This window comes from Pleurodeles waltl, chromosome 6 (genome assembly GCF_031143425.1).
Source record: "Pleurodeles waltl isolate 20211129_DDA chromosome 6, aPleWal1.hap1.20221129, whole genome shotgun sequence".
Lineage (NCBI taxonomy): Eukaryota > Metazoa > Chordata > Amphibia > Caudata > Salamandridae > Pleurodeles > Pleurodeles waltl.
The window spans coordinates 1,417,959,194-1,417,980,961 of record NC_090445.1 but is presented as its reverse complement, the minus strand read 5'-3'; the positions used below and the strand labels follow the sequence as shown (position 1 = coordinate 1,417,980,961).

The 21,768-nt window shown below is 41.1% G+C and overlaps 1 protein-coding gene across 3 annotated transcripts in view; it reads left to right on the top strand.

Annotated features, from left to right (window-relative positions):
* Window positions 1–21,768, top strand: part of CDC42 (cell division cycle 42) — a 128,997-nt gene that overhangs the window by 39,088 nt on the left and 68,141 nt on the right. For all 3 annotated transcript variants that reach the window (XM_069240770.1, XM_069240768.1, XM_069240769.1), the window contains exons 2-3: window positions 16,901–17,055; window positions 20,539–20,611. In XM_069240770.1, the coding sequence (XP_069096871.1) occupies window positions 16,951–17,055; window positions 20,539–20,611 (178 nt within the window). In that variant the 5' untranslated portion in view covers window positions 16,901–16,950. The remainder of the gene's footprint in view (window positions 1–16,900; window positions 17,056–20,538; window positions 20,612–21,768) is intronic.

Genomic DNA, 21,768 nt, shown 5'->3' with positions numbered 1-21,768 from the left:
AAGCTGCATAGCTCTCCAAGGTATTGGCAGGTAACACGGTTAAACGCTACTGCTCAGCCTGGGTAGGTGGATGGGTTGGTGTCGTCAAAGTAACTTGGCCCCCTTGGGGGCCTCCAACTTTCTGGCCTCCTTTGCAGCTGAAAGTATGACTTGTAGAACAGTCATCTTTTTGTTCAGCGTTACCAGCTTGCCATGCCCTGATTGATGTTTTCCCAGTGGTAAAACATCCATTGACCCGGAAACTCCTTAGGGTTGTTTGTCTTTCCACCTCTGACTCTCCTGTACTCCACCCACTGGGATCTGAAAGTTTTGCTTAACCTTCTCATTTCCTGGCCAAGCAATAGACAACTTTCGCGGAAGCAGTTATCAAATTTTTTGTCGCAGTCTCTCTGATATCAAAGTGCTCGACATTGGTGGCAGAGTCTTAATTTCGGAAGGGGTGATCTTTTAATAATTCCAAGAGGATCAAAAAACAGATTTCACAAAATGATTTTATAATTAGCCTTCCCAGACTTTACAAGGCAATGTGTGGCCAGGTGTTTGAAGGCTTATGAGTCTGACGGAGAAGTGCCATCCCCCCGGGGAGCATCACCTCCGTATTGCTCTTACCAAACCTCATAAATCTGTCTTTCCACTATAATAGCGAGGTGGGTGAAGTGGACTATGCAGGAAGCTGGCATTGATACTTGGGCAGTAGGGACTCATTCCACTAGAGCAGTGTTTTTCAACCACTGTTCCGCGGCACACTGGTGTGCCGCGAGATGTTGCCTGGTGTGCCGTGGGAAAAATTGAAAAATTCGAAAGATTTAAAAAAAAAAAATATGTCACATTTTCGCCCACTAGGTGGGCGCCGGACTGTGTCCTGGGTATGGGGGGGCTGGGGTTTTTGACCCCACCCTCGGCCAGCAGGGGCGCCGATTGGCGCTCCTCAGGGGGACACCCTCCACTTTTCTGATGTCCGGGCTGTGATTGGTCCAGACTCCAGCCTGGACCTATCACAGTAGGACATTGTGAACGGGTCGTTACGACCACGTCCACGCCAGCGCCAACCAGCTTCTCGCCAGGAAAGCCCGATGAGTCAGTTCCGCGTTCCCATGTCTCCATGGGAACGCTCCGGGCGTCGATGACGTGTTTCCCTGTTTCCAGGGAAACGCTTGAGGACTTCCGGGGCAGCAACGGTGAAAAGGGGCCGGAGCCGAAAGACGCGGAGAGGGAGAGCGCGACGAGGTCAGGACGAGACGAAGGAGTGAAGGAGGTCAAGTCAGGAAGAACTGGAGTCGAGGAGCGGGACGAGGAGGACGAGAGAGCGGCAGTAACGAGAGACAAGGAGAAGGTCTACCACGGAGAAGAGCCGGAGCAGAACAGCCGAGGAGCTTGCAAAGGTAAGGTCCCTCCTGGGGACGCGGGAACCTAGAGGGAAAAGGGCACTGGGGAAGGAAATAGGGGAGCTGGGAGAGGAGAAAGGGTAGGGGCACAATAACAGCAACCGAGGACAGTCTTGTTTTCCTGTCCACTTGGGAGCACGATGCACTAAATTAGAGACCCCTCACCATTACCCGTTCAGCCAAACAGGCCCAGGTTGCGCACTGAAAAAAGTATTTTATAATTTTTCATATTTCTGTTTACTTACTATTTCATAATAAAGTAATTATAAAATACTTTCTTTGCGTTTATTTGATTCCTATTCAAGAGAATTACTTTATATATAGTCAATATAAGCACAGAGTTAAATTTTGTAACATTTTCTAATGGTGGTGTGCCTCGTGATTTTTTTTCATGAAACAAGTGTGCCTTTGCCCAAAAAAGGTTGAAAAACACTGCACTAGAGGGGCTATGGGCTCCAAAGCTTTTTTCCTGCAGTCTTGATTGGAAGATCTCATGAATGCTGCGGATTGGTCTTCAGACTCTGTCTTTAAGAGGTTTTACTTTAAGCCTTTTCTTTCTGTGGCATCTTTGGTGGATAAGCTTTGAACTAGCATATTCCTCACCTCTGTTCCTCACATAGAATATAACCTTTCCTAGCTCTGGTAATAGAAAGTTTCAGTTCTGTTGAGAATACGGAGGTGAGGATTATTCCACCCAAAGTCGTGGTTCGACTGAGCCCCCGCCGATGACGGGATGTTTTGTACCTTAAGTAAGTACATGTTTATGAGCGTACCTCTTATTTGCAGAAGTTGTAATATAATTTTTCTGGTTATCTCAGTCTGACTCTTGCTTTTGCCTTTACTGTTCAGCCTGTTAAAGTTCTTGAGGTTCGTTTTTTCTTGGTTGGCTAGTTTTCCTTTTCATAGGGAATGACGTGGGTAAATGGGAATGTTGGTTGACTACTAGCTGCTCGATGTTCGAAGGAAGAGAGTGTATTGAAGGTGACACATAATGGACTGTGGTTCTCACTGATTGGTTGTTTATTTAACTTTTTCCTAGATGTTCATTGGAGCTGTAGTTTGCATTGTTGTGGCATGTCTTCTTTTTGAATAAAGGTGAAGAAAAAAAGAATAATCCTTGCCTCCATACTCTTAATAGAATTGAAACGTTCCGTTACAAAAGCTAGGAAATGTTATATTGTCTTTGTGGCTTCTTGAGGATGTTCTCAATTTTGTATGTGTAGAACTGCGTGTGGTGAATATTGATTTATTTCCTTTTTTTAACTGTGTGCTTAGAATTTTTTCTGGCCCATATGCTAATGTCACTAAGTGGGTGATGGCATTATTGTTCAGAAGAATCTTTCTTGAGTTACTTGGATGGGGCTAGCTCAGAAAAAGTGTAGATATGGCAGACTGTAATTGAATGAAACACACTATGGATAAAACCATATCTGTTTCACATGAGAGGAGATCCATTGTAGAATAAATAGAGAGTACACAGCCACCAGTCTTCTTGGGTAACCTGTGCTTTATCTTTCACACTTTAAATATGGTGTATTTTGCCTAACAGTGGCTTGCAGGGAATGCCGTCATACCATATCACAAGGTAGATGTCCAAGGAGACTGTGCAGGCTTTTTTAGGTTACATTAGAGCAAATTGTCATAGTTGACAACTGTATACGCCACAGCAAAATAATAGTACTGAATTGTAGTCGGCTTAACTTTAGGTGGAACTGATGCCCATATTCCCAGTCACTGTCATTCAACGACCCAGGATCAATAGACATGATCCAAATAAGCACCAAAATCTCTACAAATATATATCTTTGCCTTTGCACTCAGTGAATGAGATTTGGAAGTGATTTCAGTCACGTAGCGTGAAGAAAATATTTGTTATTTCTTTCTTTATTTATAAGTGAAAAACACCTTGGTGTCTGGTGGTGCAGATAATCTCATGATTTTAGTGGCATTTGCTATCACTCTATACTAAAACATATCAAGCTTGTAGAGAGACCAGAACTTATGGAAAAATACCTCAAAATCTGTTAACTGGTACATTATCTGGGGCAGAGGGAGTTTCATCAGTAAATTCCATAATTAAAGTCCAATTTCCCATAATATTTAGCTGGAATAAGGGTATTGATCGTGAAGATTTTATTTCCATTAAGGGGTGTGTAATTTAGTTTTTTTTTTTTTTTTTTTTTTTGTGGAGGAGGTGGTATTTAACCTTTCCAGGAATGTTATGTATTTACTTTTGGTTTGAGAAGATATGTAGAGTTTGAACTCTGAAGACTTGTATCCTTCCACAGCACACATTAAGTGATTTACTTTTTTCTTTTTCTTTATGCACTCTTGAGAGCGCATGTGGTTTCTTGCTCTCTTCGGTGTTGCTTTGCCCCTTCAAATATTTGCCCCAGTGCACTGTTTACCCCCTCCCCTGCTGTTTCCCTGGTCATGTCATTTTCCCCCATCCAGGATTTGTATCTTTTTCTTTCCCACCCCTCCCATCCCATCCTCAACCGCAGTGAGCCCCTGTTGTTCCCCACCCCAGCTTCATTTTCTCCCACACAAATATCCCCCCCCCCCCAGTTGCAATGTTTTTCTCATTTGTGTTCCCTCTTAGATTTTTTGGGTGCCTGGCAGCTGCTATTTACTGCTGGGTTGCCTGTTTAAGGGTAAGCCTGGTGCATGCATGGCCAAAGAAGCAGATTATGGTGTGTTTTATTGGTGGTAGTCCATGTGGGAAAAAGATGTGAAGTACCTAAAGGTTATTAAGAGGGGTCTGGTTCAGTGATTTGACTATCTAGCATAGCATCGTAAACACGATCAAAATTGCCTTGCAGCTATGGCTACTGTTTAAGAAGGATTGATGGTAATTTATCCTCTCAAATTTAAGATGTTCAGAGATTTGCCTGTAGGCTGGTATCCCTTAGGATTCATAATTCCTTTCTTAAATTAATAGGTTTGGTTTCTCGACTCTTACAAATATTGCTTTTTATTCTTGAAAATACAATACAGTAGGTGTGGCACTGCTGACCCAAACCCAGTGTTTTTCGATCTATTGTCTGTGCATTCTGTATATCTACACCTCCATTGAGTCCCCCACAAGTGTCACTCATTTTCTTCCTTTTCACTATGTGATTGCACCCTGTGTTTCATGAGAGCATCTGGCTGATACTCATGCTGGATTGGGGTAATTGAATCCTATTGGACCATGTTTTTGGTGTTTTCATTATGTTTTTTAACTAGTTTGGAACCTGAGGTAGTTTTTTGGATTATACAGAAGATGGTAGTCTCTGGAAGTAGAGTGTAAGGAAAAGAAGGCGCAGCCAGAGAGATTAGAAACATGAGAAGGTAGAAGAGAAAAAAGGAAACCGATGTACCCTGAGATGAGGAAAACAAATTAATAGTAATTTTGAACTAGTTTTAGATCTGTAACCAAAACCATCATAACCATTATCCCGTTCCCCACCCACTAATGGAGCTGTGTCCACTGTGCCAAAATATAAATGTATGCTCTGTTGTATGATACCTGTAGTTTGAAGTCACATTTTAAAATCACACATAAGATATCTAATATGTAGTTTCAGAGGGGTTTAGTAGATTCAAATAGATTTGTATAGGTTCCAATAGGCCTATCCAGGGGGTTATCAAGAAGTTATAAAGATATTTAACATTGTCTAAAGTCTACCTACTGTTTAACCCAGAGGGCAGATCGTTTTTGCTTTGCTTTGGTAGAATAGGAGTGGTAGGTTGCATGAGTTATGAGATACACAAAGGCTTGTAGTTGCTCCGCTTTGCCTATTGCTGCTCTGTGAGCCGTTTTTACATAGTGGGGGGTTAAATGGTTTTATGAAGAAGATTGGTCGATACCATAAAATAGTATTTGCTTATGTTTGTGGAGTGTCCTGTAATAAAAATAGTATCTGAACAGAATCTAGTGTACAGGATTACATTTCATTACTCTAGAAAAAGGATTGTTTATTGCAGATGAGTGCAGTGATCCTGATTGCAGATGTCTAGTCTGCTTGCGCTTTATATGTGAAAAGGTGAGGTAGATTTGCCAAATGGACACTGAAGATACATTTGTTTCTGGAAAGCTAGATAATGGATTGCGAATTCCTAGCATACATGCTGTCTCCTTGAACCCGGAATTGCTGTACCTGGATTTAAAGGCATTTTGTTTCTAACGTTAACCTTTCAACTTCCAAGCTGACAGACACAACCCGAGATGAAGGTTCGATGGTTCCAAAGGAGAAAAAACTAGAGGAAGACTTCAGAAGGAAATTGTGTGTCCGTAAGGAACCGCTACAATTACCCATGCCCCCTCCTTCTGAACCTTAAGCAACATTGCTGAAATGAATGGAGACCGATTGAATGCAAAAATGTTCCCCTGGCCATTTGATCAGAAGTGCATTCACTCGTCTCTGAAACGTGTAAACGGAATCTGGGTAAACATTGAGTTGCTTTTGGAGGCAGAGATCTCCAGATTGGTGTTCCAAAGCTCTTGTATGCTTTCTGGAAGATAATTTTGGAAAATGTAATATCTTATAATTTACATAACATTCTCCTCAGCCTATCTACTTTCTCATTGTCAAGGCCTTTGGTGTGAACATCTGAAATTGAGAACCGATGACCCTCCACCCATTCCCCCAGAGCCTCTACTACTTCTATCAGGGATGCTGAGTGACTGCTGCCCTGATGGTTTATATAGGCTACAGCCAGTCACTGTGTTGTCTGTTCTCACCAACGCATTGCTTTAATCAAGGTGCTGTTAAAATTGACACACAACTCTGAGGATTGAGGATGATTCCCCGCAAGACTGGCTTGACTCTGTCCTAGCTCATTTATCTTGATTGAAAGGGAATCTGATGTTGCTGTCCATCCTGTAGAATGGGCATTTGCTGTAAATGCACCCAGAATCAAATGCAGTCTTTGGAGATATTTTGAAGACCCCTCCACCGATGAAGTTGAGTCTTGATCTCTCCTCTGTAAACTGGCTCCATTTACTGAGATTCCTGGGACCAATTATTTTGAATATGCCAAAGATGGGTAACAAAATGCAGCCTTGGAATGCAGTCATGAAGACCGTTTGAGTCCTTGAGCTTGGAACCACCTCTGCTGGAGTGTCTTAGCAAGATAGCAAATTTGTCAGATCAATACAAAGATGAGCTGCTGTTCATCTGAAAGAAATATTATGTCCGGTTTGTCCTGGAATTTGTCCCCAATAAATGTTATGTCCTTTGATGGGATTAATTGATGCTTTATAACATTGTGGAGAAACCCTTGTTATCACAGAGCTGACCTTTTGATTCCAAGCAACTGAAGATGTATTACCCACCCAATTGTCGAGGTATGCTAAGATTGAACTCTATAGATTGAGAACCAGAGGGAATACCACCTTTGTGAATATCTCCGTACAGACGGGAATACAATAAACTACAGCCCTTGAACTTTTAGTGTTTTTGTGAAGTAAATATTGCACCAGTGATACCCAGGGTTTTCCATCATAAAGCTTTCCTGTTTAACTGATTTCTTTGGGTAAAGTGTAAGTATGAACGAAGGATCCTATGCCGTAGAGTACTGCACCTTCCACCGCAGTCATGCCCATACGTTCTCGTAATTACTAATGTACCTGCACTCAAAACCAAAACTCCGGAATCTTTCACTAAACTTAAAAATAAGGTCATCATTGGTTGCATGTCAATGCGGGGCTTGCATTTTCCATGATACCCTCGATAGTGATGGTGAGAAGGGTAGGGGGTGGGTGGGCTCTCTAGAAAAGACTGGCACAGGGGACTGTATTGTTATTAACTTCAATTCTCCCGATCTCGTACAGCTGTTTTTTTCCAATGCTAACAGACCTTATCCCTTAGCAGACAAAGTTTTCCTGTGCAGACTACAAGTGTTTTATGCTCCTTCTCTGCCATCTGTGAACAGGCAATTGCAAAGAGTTCCCACCAATATCCAGATTCAGTCTATCCCCGGACTTGGTCTTAGACACTCTTCGGCGTCTCTCTCTGAGATAGATTGACTAAGTGATGGACCTCGGGAAGCGGTTTTTGTTAGCCTAGAAACTGAGCACACCAACCATCCTGCCCTCAGTGATCTCACCTCTGTAATCCCACCGATTTTGACAACTCCTTCCTGCAACCCTAGACCTATCTGCCGGGTTACCTTACCAGATAGGTACATGTTTGGCGTAACACCAAATGAGGTGAACAACCTACAGGGTGAGAAAGACATAGATTATTGTATGCCTGTGGGGAATAGCATGGTTCCTAGCTGTACCTCTCCCAGCAGGGAATACTCCCTGAAAGAAGCTGGGCATACTAACAAAAAACGTTTCTGATATGCTTCTTAGTTGGAACATAGCAGGGCTGGAAAGTAAACTGCAGAGTCCGGGATGTGGCCAATTTATTGATGAGCATCAGATTTGTCTTTTCCAAGAAACATGGGCACTGGGACCCCATTACAGGTTAGGCTTTAAAAGCTACTAGGTTGCAGCATGCAAGACGCCCTCTGGGAGATCTTCGGGAGGGCTACTTATATGGCTAAGTAGTTCTCTTAGGTGCAAAGCTGAAGCAATAGACATGGGCTGCCCTGATTTACAGCCCTTACTAGTAACGATTTCTGAGGAGAGATCTTTATTAATAATTAACATCTACAATAGGAGCGTGGGCAGCCATTATGACTCTGATGCCCTGTCCATATTGGACAACTTCCTTAAAAATAATTCATTTTACTTCACCTTGATTGGAGGGGATTTTAATGTCACATTTGAGCCCAATCCCCTGGTCCAAGAGATGTATAAAGAAGAGGATGCCTATTGGGGTATCCCCCAACTAGCTTCCAACAAAAGACCAAGACTAAACAAAATAGCGCGCCTAGTGACTGACATCACATTATCGCATGGTCTCCGAGCTTGTAATGGTCGCTCCCGCTCAGATATCAACTTGCACCCCACCTTTAGGCGTGGAGGGCACAGGAGTCGGATTGATTATATATTCCTCGACATTCGTCTATGGGGCCATGTGTCTGATATGAGGGTGCAAGAGCATGATGAGTGATCACGATCCGTTGATTTTATTGACTAGAGGCCTCTTCCTTTCGCTTGAAGCTCCCCATTCTAAGGCCTCTGTTCAACAGCTTGCTCTAACAAACAACAGACGCAATATAAAATGAGAGTCTGTTATTTCATCATCCAAACATCTTACAACAATATACAACCTGTTAGCTAACCAAATGGAGTGTATGTTTTGATACAGTGAGTCCGGTGATGGCGATAGGCTTTTAGCAGCCCATGCTGCATTATTTAATTCTTTAAAATATCTCTTTACGAAAGAGATTACTAGCAACCCCAAGAAAAAGTGCTGTGCACGCTGGTTCAACAACTCATGCAGGGAAGCACAGCTCAACTTATTGAAAGCTTTAAAAGAAGGCTGTGCGGAGCACATTAGAAAAGCTAGGAAGGATTATAAGAAGGAATGGTCTAAGGCACACAGAAGCTGGGAAGGGGCTAGATGGGCTGCTATCCTGGAGACTGCCAAATCCAACAATACTTCCAGGTTTTGGAAACTAATAGCTGATGACTGTAGAGATTCTGTCTCTGTACCCGGCTCTTCAATTCTCTCTGCAGCATGGGTTTACCACTTTAGTTTACTATACGATGGCCCATCTGAAACATCTCCCAGGACCCTCGATGTTCCCATAATACAAGGGGACACCCCGATTATATTCACTCTAGCTGAAACGAGCCGCAATAGACTTATTGAAATGGGGAAAGGCCCCTGGTCCAGACAAGATTTGGGTGATTTATACAAGTCAAGACCTGATATATGGGCACCTTATCTTAACTTAATCTGCAATGCAATTGCAGCGGGAGCCCCTGTCCCATCCTCCTGGAAAGGGGCTGAGATAGTCCCCATCTTCAAACAAGCATTTACAATGCAACGGGTCTCACGTTTGCTCGTGTTAGAGCTGATCGCGTTGTAAACTCCTAACCCGACTTTTCACCTATCGGGCAAAAGTGCATTTGTGTACACAACCCGAAAAAGTGAAATTAACTATGTAAAGCGTTCGACTTCTGCCAAGCGAGATCGCGCTCGTAAATTAGAGAAAAAGAAGTCCACGAGCCCGATGGAAAACAGTGAGCCTCGCATGTTTTCTGTACTTGGTCGCTGCGCTCGAGGAGGGCTAGCCACCGGAAAAGGCATGACGTATGCTGTTTGTGGTCTTTATAGACCTCCGAGCTGCATTTGACTTGATTCCCAGGAATAAGTTATGGTTAACACACTCCAATATGGGGGTTCCATCAGGCCTCCTGAAACTCATCACCCGATTGCATGATAATACCTATGCCCAAATTAGATGTGGTAAGGAGGATGAGCTGACAGATCCTGTAGCCATCAAAAGAGGAGTCCGACAGGGTTGTGTCCTAGCCCCCACTCTCTTCTTACTCTACATAAATAACTGCATCCATTATTTAGAGAACTGCATAAACGACTCGCCCAAATCAGCTGGAAAGAAAATCCCGTATCTGCAATATGCGGACAATACAATCTTGTTAGCTAAATCTCCAATGGGAATTCAAAATCTGGTCAACCAATTTTGTGCCTTTTGTAGAGATTATGGGCTGGACGTCAATGCTAAGAAAATGAAACTCTTGATATACAGTACCTCAAGGAAACGTCCCTGTGCCAGAAAAGTAATGAACTCAATCCTGCTGGAGAAAGTGGATGAATTTGATTACCTCGCTATTAGACTCTTGAACACAGGCAATTGGGAGGCAGCTATTGACAAAGGGGCACTTTTTAGAAGTCAAAGAGGTGGGGCCCTAGTACGCAGGTCTAGAAAGGCCCAGAGTCCCCCTCTGAACACAATCGCAGAGATTTACAATGTCCAAATCCGTGCGGCGGTCCTGTATGGGGCGGAACTTTAGGGTTTGCACAGAAAACTGGACATTCTACAAACCAAAGAAAATCAATTCCTCAGACAGATTTCTTGGCTAGGGATGGGCACACCAATGATCCCTCTCAGACTCGACCTAGGTCTAAATAGCATCAAAACTATAGCGGGCCTGAGACCACTCTCCTACTGGATCCGTCTTTGGAAAACAACTGAACTTGAACCTTTCAGGGTGGTGATAAGAGATCTCATAGCATCTCCCCAGGGCACAGAAAAAATCCTTTGGCTGAAGGAGATGAAATCAGCCTGGGACAAAATAGGATTTCCCCATTATTGGAAACACCCAGAATTGATCCCCAATAATGCAAGGCAACTTGTTAAAAAAAAAAAGATACTGAGAGAAAATCAACGAAGATCCTGTGCATCATAATGGGGTGGGCAGGCTAACAACAGAATTTCTGCTACTCAAGCATGAACCCTGGCCCAAGAACTTTATGAATCTCCCCATCCCTCCATATGCCCGTGCCCTATATCTCCAGCTAAGATACGGTACTCTGCCTATGAACAGCTACACGGCTCGCTGGTCATCAAGCAACTTTTCAACTGACAAATGCATACTTTGCCATTATCGTAAGGAAACAATTGAGCACATGCTGTTTTTCTGCCATCTATACAGGAGATCTAGAGGGAGGTGGATTATTCCTCTCTGCAAAAATGTATCACTGCAGGATAGAGCCAATGCCACTAGAATATTTAATTATGATACATCTACATTGGTAGCTGGTTCAGTCACCAAATATCTATCTGAGGCTTGGTCTATCCGGCGTAGGTTCATTTCACCCAAGGGTCCTTGAGTCGGCTAGGCACTTGCCCACAGTAGGAGATTTTACTAAGACATATTTTTCTCTGCTTCCTTTCTTTTAGATGTGGCCTGTATTTTGATATTGATGTGTATTTCCTGAACTCTTATATGGTATTTCTAGGAATCTTACTAGGAACTTGTGGCACCTCCTATGAGTAGCAGAGTCCTCACAAGTCTATGGAGACGAACTTCCACTTGAATTTTGCCACGCTACTCGATAAAACATTTTATACACGACAATGAATTTTATAAGCTTACAAAATGGCTAAGATACTGAGTAAAAGTTACATGGAAGGCAACACCTGTATATGTTTGCATGATGGACATTAGTTTTTATCAAAGTCCTTTTTACGTATGCTTAATTTATTGTATTTTAAGCATGATCACAGCCTCCGCTCTCAAGATTTTATTGTAACATTTTTACCTGACTGTTGGCCACCAGCTCCTATTAATACTATTTAAGACTGCTATTTTGAATTTCAATGGCATAACCCACTATGTAAGACTGTTACTTTTTTAATTTTAATGGTCTATAATTCTAGACCTAATGAACTTAAATAAATAAGAGGTTGGAGGGAAAATGAACTTATAAACACCCAACAGATTTTTGCATGAGCAAATCTGCACATGCATATGTGCTTATGCTTAAATACAGTTCACAAATATTTTCTAGGAGTGCAATTTCATGGTCTACTTCTGTAAATTCATGACACATGGATGCATGTTTGTGACTTTCTTTAACAATTTGGGTCCCTAATTAGTGCTGGTGTTAACAAAGACCTTTTTGTTTTTGTTAAAATTCTATCTATCCAGCCACCAGCTGACTTCGCTATGAGTGATACCAATTTGCTCTTTCACAAAGAGCATAACTGCATACAAAATAGTTTTGTCAGAGTCAGGAATTACTGTAGCAATGTGTGCTTTTTGAGACGCAGAATATTTTTGCCTATGTTTGTTACAATGATGAGGGCCCAGCAGTTCCCACAACAATAACGTTTGAAAAAGCCCATGTCAAAACAAGACAGACATTGACGAAACCAAAAGACTGACCACCATTGTCAAGACCTCTTGGCTTTCGCAATGTTTCTTTATTTTCATCTTTACCATAATCTTGTAGAAACTAGCTTTGCTGATTTCTTTTTTTTTTTTTCTTTTTCTATTAAGAATATTATTTGTGTGGCACATTTTACTAAGAGATGCTTCAAAGAAATGGTACCTAAAGTTTCACAGTAGTTTAACAGAATATTTTTTCCTAGTTGCTTTTTTGTGAATGTTATACTTTGATAGCAAAGACTCATCAATCTTGCTTCCACGCTTCTGTAAATTTTGCATCTAATCAGACATTTTAGGAGACCGCATTCTGGGACCATTATTTATAGCCTCCTATTTTTAAACTTTAAAAACGTAGGCACACTTTTTTTTTCAACTGGGACCACTGTCGGTAGTGCAGTCCAAACCTACAACGTAGTTAAAGGATGCACCCTAATATTAAAGGCTTTACATTAATGAACCATAAATACAAGTTCAAATAGTATTAACATGCACACATATTACCTCAACTGCAGACAATTCCTTTCCCTGCTCCATACTATGGTACTGTAAACTGGCATCCAAAGGGTTTATGCTGCTGGGGGTTGAACCTACTTGTCCCAAGGACAAAAACATGGAAACTTGTGTTTGACCCCAAACAATATGTCATGGGTGTCAGGCTATAGGAATTCCTCACCTCTGGTTATTTTCCTTAAACATAATATAGACTTTCTCTTTCAGCTGAGAATCAAAGAGATGGACTCCATCAAAAGGCATTCTGAATGTATGTTTTTTGTGCTGCATTCATAGTCTAATGTAGTCTGATCTATAGTAAGTTTCTCTGAGGCACTACAGAGGCTGCTTATGACAAATCTTAGGCTATGACCTAATCACATGAAATGTTGAAGAGGAATTCTACTTGACACCTCAAGCCCCCCTCCGACCCCCAAACAAATCCTTCTTCTCCTTACTCCAACTGCTTGTAAAGGAATTTTAAAATCAGAACTTGTGCATTGAGCAGCATAAGCCCCATAGATTCCAGCTCAGAGGGCTAACTGAGAACCAGAATGATTTCTCTAACAATATATCCACCGTTTCTTGTGGCTCCATATGGACATACTCCTTAGTCATGGAAGATGTGCCAGCGAGTCTAGCCACCACACAGTCAACATGAAACACATCAGTCAATTGGTTTTCTATTTCCTCTGAAGGATGCAGTCTAACTAAAGAACTGGGAACATTAATCATATTTAAATTTCTCAGAATGATATCCATGGCAAACTGGTGGATTGCCAACCCCACATTGGGAACTTTCTTAAAGTGTTTTATAATCCTTCCTCTGATGTGCTTCGGGTATCTACCGGAGGTAACCCCATATTGTCCGAGTAACAACATTCATGTACTCTTTTCATCACTTAGAGAAACAAATTTGTCACTATTAGCAGATCCAGATACACCAGAGTAAATATCCAGAGGAACAGTCTCTTCTTGCAGTGCTGTTCCTCTTCACCCCCCTTCCCCCCCCCCCCCCAGCAAGTTACCTTAACAATACTCTTGATTTTTCTTTTTTCCCTTCAAATTATATCTCCTCGTCACTGTCTTGTGAAACCAGACAGTGAAGCTGTATAAGGTGAAGTAGAAAGATGTCTGTTTCGGCTACTGTTTCCCGTAATGTCATTCCTTGCAGTGCCCATGTACAAGCATAAATGCTCTGAAAAATAATTTAACCAGAGACACTTTCATCTCAAAGCGCTGTTCTCAAAGAGCATGTACAACTCATTGATCCCCAGAGAGAGTGCTGCATCTTTAAATGTGCATACACTGAGGGCCTCAGGTCATGGTTGCGGTCGGACCGCCGCAAGAGTGGCACCGTCAGGTTGCCTCCAGTTTACAGCCTGACGTACTCGGTGGTTGTAATCTGCCAGGGCAGTGCTACTTGCAGCTCTGCCCTTCAGATTACGCGTCCCCTTTCCGCCAGCCTTTGCAAGCCGGTAGCCCTGCCATGCAAAGGCTGGCGGAAAGGGGGGTGCCGGGGGACCCCATGGACAGCCCTGTCACGCTTTCCACTGCCCGGATTACGAGCAGTGGAAAGCTTGACAGGTGCTGTTGCATCCGCGGCATTGCCACCTTGGCGCCGGCTCGATTACAAGCCAGTGCCAATGTTAAGGCCCTGTTCACTGCAGGGCCGGAGGGCAGAAACACTGTTTCTGCCTGCCAGCCCTGCATGAATTCTTAATAGGGTGGGCGGTGTGCTGGCCACACAGGCAGCCTCATGGCGGCACAAGTTTGGTGGCTGACCTTCGCCGCCCGCCAAACTCATGATGAGGGCCTGAGTGCCCACAAATGCACATGTGTGCAATTTATCCAACTGTGTACGTGCCGAGTTTGTATTTATTGGGCATGTGCGAAGGAACCACCCCTGCCAGATCTTCTGCATCTGGCATACGCTGGCACTTAATGCAACGGAGACTTTAAAAACTCTTTAAAAAGGTTACTGCCAAACCAAGTAAGTAATCAGATGTTCAGTGTGACTGACCCTGGCTAAATCCCCAAACGGGAAATAAAACGTTGTGTGGGTTTATTCTGGTAACCGCTGGTAGTAGAATAGACCACTATCAAGTTCTATTCTACTCTTACCATACAAAGTTAGGAGTCACTTTCAACATCGCTCCTGGGTCACTGCTCCCACAGTGGTCTTGGAGCTCCCTCCACAGTATCTCGTCTCCCAAAAAGATGAAACTTCGCTTGGAACTTCGGTGAAGGACAAAGGCAGACTGTGACCTCAGCATCTCTTGTTGCTGTCCATGGAGACAGGAAACAAAACTGAAAGAAGCTTAAAATACTACGTCTTTGTATGGTGCCCAGCTGAACGTAGGCGAGAATTTTTTTTTTTTAGTGTAGGGTCCTGCTTTGTCTCCTTAACTTGGAGAAATGGGTTTGAACTCTTGAAGAGCCAGTAAAACCACATTGGAAATTATTTTTAAGGACTTGAGTCCTCTCAACCCCCCCCCCCCACACACACACACAAAAAAAATACTTACAATTCTTGGGCCATTTCCATGGCGAAGTTTTGGATGAATATGATTTTACAACTTTCTAGGGTGAAGCTGGTGTTCTTTTTAGCATTGTCCTATAACGTTTTGTGTAGGAAACTTACTGGATCATTATTCTTTGCTTCCTGCTTACCTTTGTTGGAAATGTTAGAACATGGCATGCTCTTTTGATTTATACTAGAAGTCTTTTGGCTTAATTCTGTTAATGCAGAAGAGATCCAACTTCCTGGAATATAGCCCTTATTACAAAATATTATTAAAAGAAGTTAGAACTGTTATTCTAATGCTGCCAGCAAGTGGCCTTCGCTACTGGTTGTCTAATAATTTTTTTTTCTATATTATATTAAATTAAATATATATATATAAAATAGTTGTCTTCCCACGTATTCATGTAGCGACCTATGAGATCTAGAGACCTGTCTCAAAACTAATTTCTGTGCTAACAGGTAGAATAAAATAGCATCAACTCACATGTAATCGGTTTAAATGGTGTTGTTTAGGCTCCAGTCCATATAGCCTTAGATCCAAGTGTGGCATCCACAAGGCTTGCAGCAATTTGTATTTTGACTGCTGGTTATGCATATTTACTTGGCATGTCTGCAGTCTTTAACATGGTGGGTGACTTAATAACCTTTCTAACAGTACAGGAAAATTTACTTAAGTTCCTGAAGTGGCTAATTCACTTAGTAATATCCCAATTTTATTATGTCCCCATCCTTACAAGATCTTCTTCCTAGACACAGGCATAACTGGTTCAGTTTTCTCAAGATATCTGATAGATCAGTTCTTGCTGTAAGATGATTAGGCTTCTTAATGGGCAATGTATGTAGTATCCCACCTGTAGAAATATTCAGTATTGGTTTTTGACTATCACTTCCGTCTCAAGGTCAAATTGGTGAAACATGTAAAGAACTTGGGATGATTAGTGCATTTGTTAGTCGTTTCTTTAACGGATGGTGGTATTACTATTCTAGCTATCCCTCCACTCCTCACTGGCTCAGTTAAATCTGTCCTGCGTACAAGAACACAGATTGTCTGAGTGTGAGGTACTAGACCACAGTGCACCAGCACTGGTTTACTTCTTCCAGTTTGCCTAAAATCTTGAATTTTTGGGAAGAATTGGATTTGTCCTATTTCAAAAAAATACTTGTTTTCAAATAAAGATCCTACCTTCTCAATAAATCTTTGAGGGTCCTTGTTTGATAAGAAACCGGCTAATGCTGCTTTTGGAAATACATATTTGATGAAGTAAACATCTGACTAAATAATGATTCTGCTGAGCACTTATACTTTGACACCCTTCGAGTTGATGCAATCTTACCCTTTGGTAAGATCTGTTATATAAATCATTTTAAATAAAAAAATTCTTATTTAAATGACTTTGACATCACACTTGGGCACCAATAAAAATGAAATGTGGTGTGATGTGGAAAGATTGCGAAACTGCCAAAGATAGGCTTGTATACGAAGAATAACCCAATGCAACGTTGTAAAATTGGAAGATCTTTTAACCATTCTGCTAATGAGTGTTTGTTTTCTGGCCTTGTTCTTCGAAGGTTTGTTAGTGTCTTGCCATAGGTCATTTTTTTCCCTTTCCAATGTACTTTTTCATATGCAAATACATAGGTTTTATTGTGTGGTTTCCTATGTAAATCTTATTTTATTTTTTTAACTTTTTCTTGCAGGTTACCATCTGATAAATATTGCTGAAAGTGGATACTAGCAGATTAAAGCCATGCAGACTATTAAATGTGTAGTCGTCGGGGATGGAGCAGTTGGTAAAACATGCTTGTTAATTTCTTACACAACAAATAAATTTCCTTCAGAATATGTGCCTACGGTGAGTTTAATGTTTACTTTCTCTTTCCACTTAGAATTTGTTAGATATTTCTGCAGACTCGATAAACAGGACCAGATCACAAGCTAACCTTAAAACACCTTAGATACACTTAATGAAGCGTGAGATGAGCATGATAATTATGTAGATGAGCTGGATAAGCATGATAATTATGTAAAAACAATCTGCTCTCCAAACCGGTTATGCTGTACCAGTGAACTGAGACTTGAGTAGGAATTTTATATACTAAATATTAATTGAAGAAGTACTAGGGTCTACTGATTAATGACTTGTCCTGAAGTTCTGATATTTAGAGATGCACAGACTGGATGTCATTTACATAACGCACTGACTGACAATATCTGTACCAAAGAACGTTGTCTATGGTATTTGTTATGGATGTGGGCACCGTTGTTCCCTTTAGCAGCCTGGCTCTCATGACTGAAGTCCAGGAAGACTAGGGTTCTATCCATTAAGTTAGGTTCTGTTTGGCCCCTATGGCTGTCAGGTTCTGGATTCTACACATACATCTTCTTGATTCTTTCTTTTTCTTTATTCTTCTTTCTTTTTTTTTTTCCTTTCTTTTTCTTCACTGCCTCTCTCCTTCTTTCTTCCTTAAGTGCACCCCCCCCCCCCCCCAATCCTCCTCTAGGGAAGGTTGGGGCAGCTGGTAAAAACTTTCTAGCAGGCACCAGTATGTCCAGATTCTTTGTGGAATTACCAAAATGTGGGGTAGTCTCCTCCTTCCATGGAAGTGGCTTCCCTTCCAGAGAAGTTGATGTTGTCTTGTTTAAAAAAACAACTTTTGGGTAGCAGTTGAATGTTGGGCATTTCACCCAATCTTTTCACCCATAAATTGCTTCATGTCAGCTCAGTTGGAGGATAACGAATATGTTCATTAACAAAAATGAATGTGGCTTTCCCTGGTGGCTCATGCCCTTTACACTTCTTTTAGTAATGAAATCCAACATCCCCTTTACAATTGTTGCACCCTTGTCATCCATCATTGTGGTTACAAAGGACCTGTGTACCATGAATGGCTCTTTTGTGCAGCAGTTGACTGGTCCCAAACAAGAGGAGTTGCCAAGGTTTGCATGCCAACTAGTGCAAATTGTAGATAATATGACAAAAAATTGTCTTGAAACTGGAACTGCGTGGCATGTTCTACATGGCAACAAGGAAAACATTTAGTTCTAGAGAAAAACATAAAATGCTCAAAAGGTATTGGGGCAGGTTGGGGTGTGGGGCTCTTGCATAATTTTGCCGACTGAAAAGCAGGATCCCGTGTTTGGTGGGTAGGTAGGGTGTGTGTGTGTGTGTGTGTATATAGATATATTTTTTGGTGGAGGCATGCTTATTACAAACACACTTTTTTCAGCCTAATAAGCTCAGATTTTTAAAGTTTATTTGTTTAATATTCTTTCAAATTAATAAACCATAATATCACCTTCAAGTTGCCAATGAGGTGAAATAAATCAAAGCATGTACCACCCCCACACTCCCAACATCATGGAGTGTAGACTGATACTGACTTTCTAGTACTGAATATTTAGAGATCTTCCTGTATTTCGTTCATGCTGAGTTGGCCATTCACCCGCTTTTGGCTAATTGGGAACATTTGGTAGGTTGTATAACCTAAAGGGTGTTTAGAAACTATGGCATGTAAGTTCATGGAACTCTGTTGGTAGGAAAACATGGAACAAGTGGCTCTGTTGGTCAAAAGCAGTATGGTTATGGCCTGGGAACATAGTAATTTTGCCATTGCCAATATGTGTTGCATACTAAATGTTCAGTTTTCCGAGGACTGCTGTATACAATGGGAGGAAAATGTTAATGCTAGTTTATGGGGTGGGCGAGCTGTCTGAACTCTAAAATGGCCACATTATCTGCCCACCCCTTCAGACTCCTGCGATGGTTGTGCGTGGGTCATCCTCAGTTTCACATTCCCCAAAAAAATAGAAATGTGAGCTCAGTAAGGTGTCCAGTTGTTCACATAGTACTACCTACTTCCAGGCAGTGTATAGATAGTTGGCTAGTGTCTGGCATTACTTCATACCACCAAATGGCAAACAAACCCCATCCAGCCAGAGAAATTGGATTTTATATCTCAAATATCCTGATTGGTGAGATTTGCAGAGCACCTTAAGTGTCAATTCATTCTTTTGTAAAAAAAAAAACCCTTCTGTTTAGGCTGTACCCACTGAAGCAGGCACTTAAATCGGACAGGCTAGCTGCATCACATTTTGGCATATTTTTGTAACTTGTACCTAGTTCTTTAATGCTGCAGTAAACAAACTGCTTACAAAAATCCTGGAAGCAGTAAGGACCCTTTGTTCAACTAAACTGAAAAAGTGAACTCTAGCTTTGTGCTGTTGCGCCTCTTTGGGACCCAGACATCTCAAAGCATACAGTGTGTTAGAATCCAGTTTCTTTGATTAAGGTTAGCTGCCAATTTGTCATGGTTTTTCTTCTCTATAGATTGGATTATAATATTATGGTATAGTTAGTATTTAATAATATTTTAATACAGTACAGCCGAGGCATTCAGTTGAGGTTAATTAAAAAAAACTGACCAGGTGAAAAGTCTTGGGTTTTAGTGTTGGCTGTGCAGTCTGTTGGAAGATTGGACACCACCTGGTGCATAGTAGCCTAAAATTACATTGGTTTGCAGAATAGCACCATCCTCCTACTCAAAGCATGCAGTTGGATGTAAATTAGTCATTAGTAGGACTCACTAAGGTGTAAAGGAGTTCTAAAATATATTAAATCCTATTTTCTTGAATTTGGACAAATTACAAACAGACTAAGATGAAATAACATTATTCTATAGTCCACGTCCCATGATAAATGCACTACTTGAAACTCACGTGCAACATTGGTATTGCTTGTATGTAACCACAGTATTCTAGCATCTAAGCCTCTTCAGACACCTGCATTTGTCCTTACTTGGAGTGTACTTGGCAAAACATTCCATACCGTTTTCAGTACAGGTTCTTATAGCAGCGTTGCAGCATACAAGAAAAATGTCTGACTCATGCATCCATCTAGTCATTCAGATTCATGTTTTTAGGAGAGGAATTAAACGTTTTTTATCCATTATAAGCACCCATTGTAGCTGCATCATATGCAGCACCATCTTTAGTAAACGAGCAGCCATGCCTTTTTCTTTGAAATATATTATAGAATTTGACACCACTGTCTCTGTTAGGAAATATGTAAATTTAATAATCATATTTTCTTTGTCCACTGAACATCATAGTACTTAATGACTTTGATTAGAGAATTAGTGCTCACAATGTGAGTGAACAATCCATGGCATGACAGGATACTTATGCTTCCAGATGTTTGTTGAAGATAAGGGACTTTTTAATTCTTTAGGGCTTAAGCTAATGGCCTGCAGTTTTTCTGCAGAAACTTGAATGGCTTATTTGAGTGCCATGTATTCTTAATCAACATTACCGTCACTTACTGGTTTCTGTATTTCAGGTATTTGACAACTATGCTGTAACAGTTATGATTGGCGGTGAACCATACACCTTAGGCTTGTTTGATACTGCAGGTGAGGAAAATATATATATATTTTTTTAACTTTATTCGTAATGGCGCGGAACAAATTATTTAAACTTTTAACCCTAGTGTGTGGCCCTGGAGAAGTCTGTATGCTTCATCCCTCAATTTGATATAAATAATAGAATGTGCTGAACAAAGGCTAACATTCTCCTAACATAGATGAGTGATTTTGTTAAACAGAAATTGAGGCTATTCTTTGGCTAATGTCAGTAATATAATTTAAAAAGTATGGAGCTTTGCATGCTTTATTCCATTGCACGTGCACTAACTGAAGCCTGAGTGGATTTACCCTTCTCGTTTTGAAATAGTTTCATTTTTCTTACTGGAATGTATACATTATACTTGCCACCATTTTGACAAGAATGTATACTCATTGTGTAACATTGACTTGTTCATTGTTGGTCATTTTCCCTTATGTTTGAGATTTGCAGCATTGGCCCTTTCGGACTAACTTTCAGGAGGAGCTGAGAATGCAGTACACTTAATAGTGGCATAAGAATTTCAAGCCCATAACAAAAGTCAGATTTAATCTAGTAAATATCTGGTAAAAAATAAAATGGCCAATTAGCATTCAGGCCATTTCTAGACCTGAAGACAAATGTTCAGAAGTTCGCTGATGCAACAAATTGATCTTCAAGAGTGTTCTGGATGTGCTCAAAAGACCTGCAAGGATTTTATTTTTTTATTTTTTATTTTTTAAGAAGCCCTGAAAATTGAGGCTTTATTATCAAGGACCAGCACTCAATAAAGTATCTTGCAATGTGGCCTGAAATCACCTTCCTGCACTTAGTCGGCATGTATAGTGGAATAAGTGGGGGGTGGGGGGTATTGTCTGTACCAGTCATGAAATATGCATTTATTAAATGTTGCTTATTTTTCTTGATGTGTGCCCTGTATTTAACTTTGCAGGATTCTCCCTCCAGCCTCCTCATGAGTAAATTATCTATTTTGATTTATTTTCCCACTAATAATTCAAAATCTCCAGTGATTGTTTGCTTAGCCTGCCTTATGTCTGTGTGATATAAGCATGCCCAATTTTCATATTGCCTCAGAAGTGGGTGTTGCTTACGCAATAAAATCATTGACATTGAATTAATTTGCAGGCCAAGATGAAATTTATGAGGATGGGTTCCAGATATCATAATT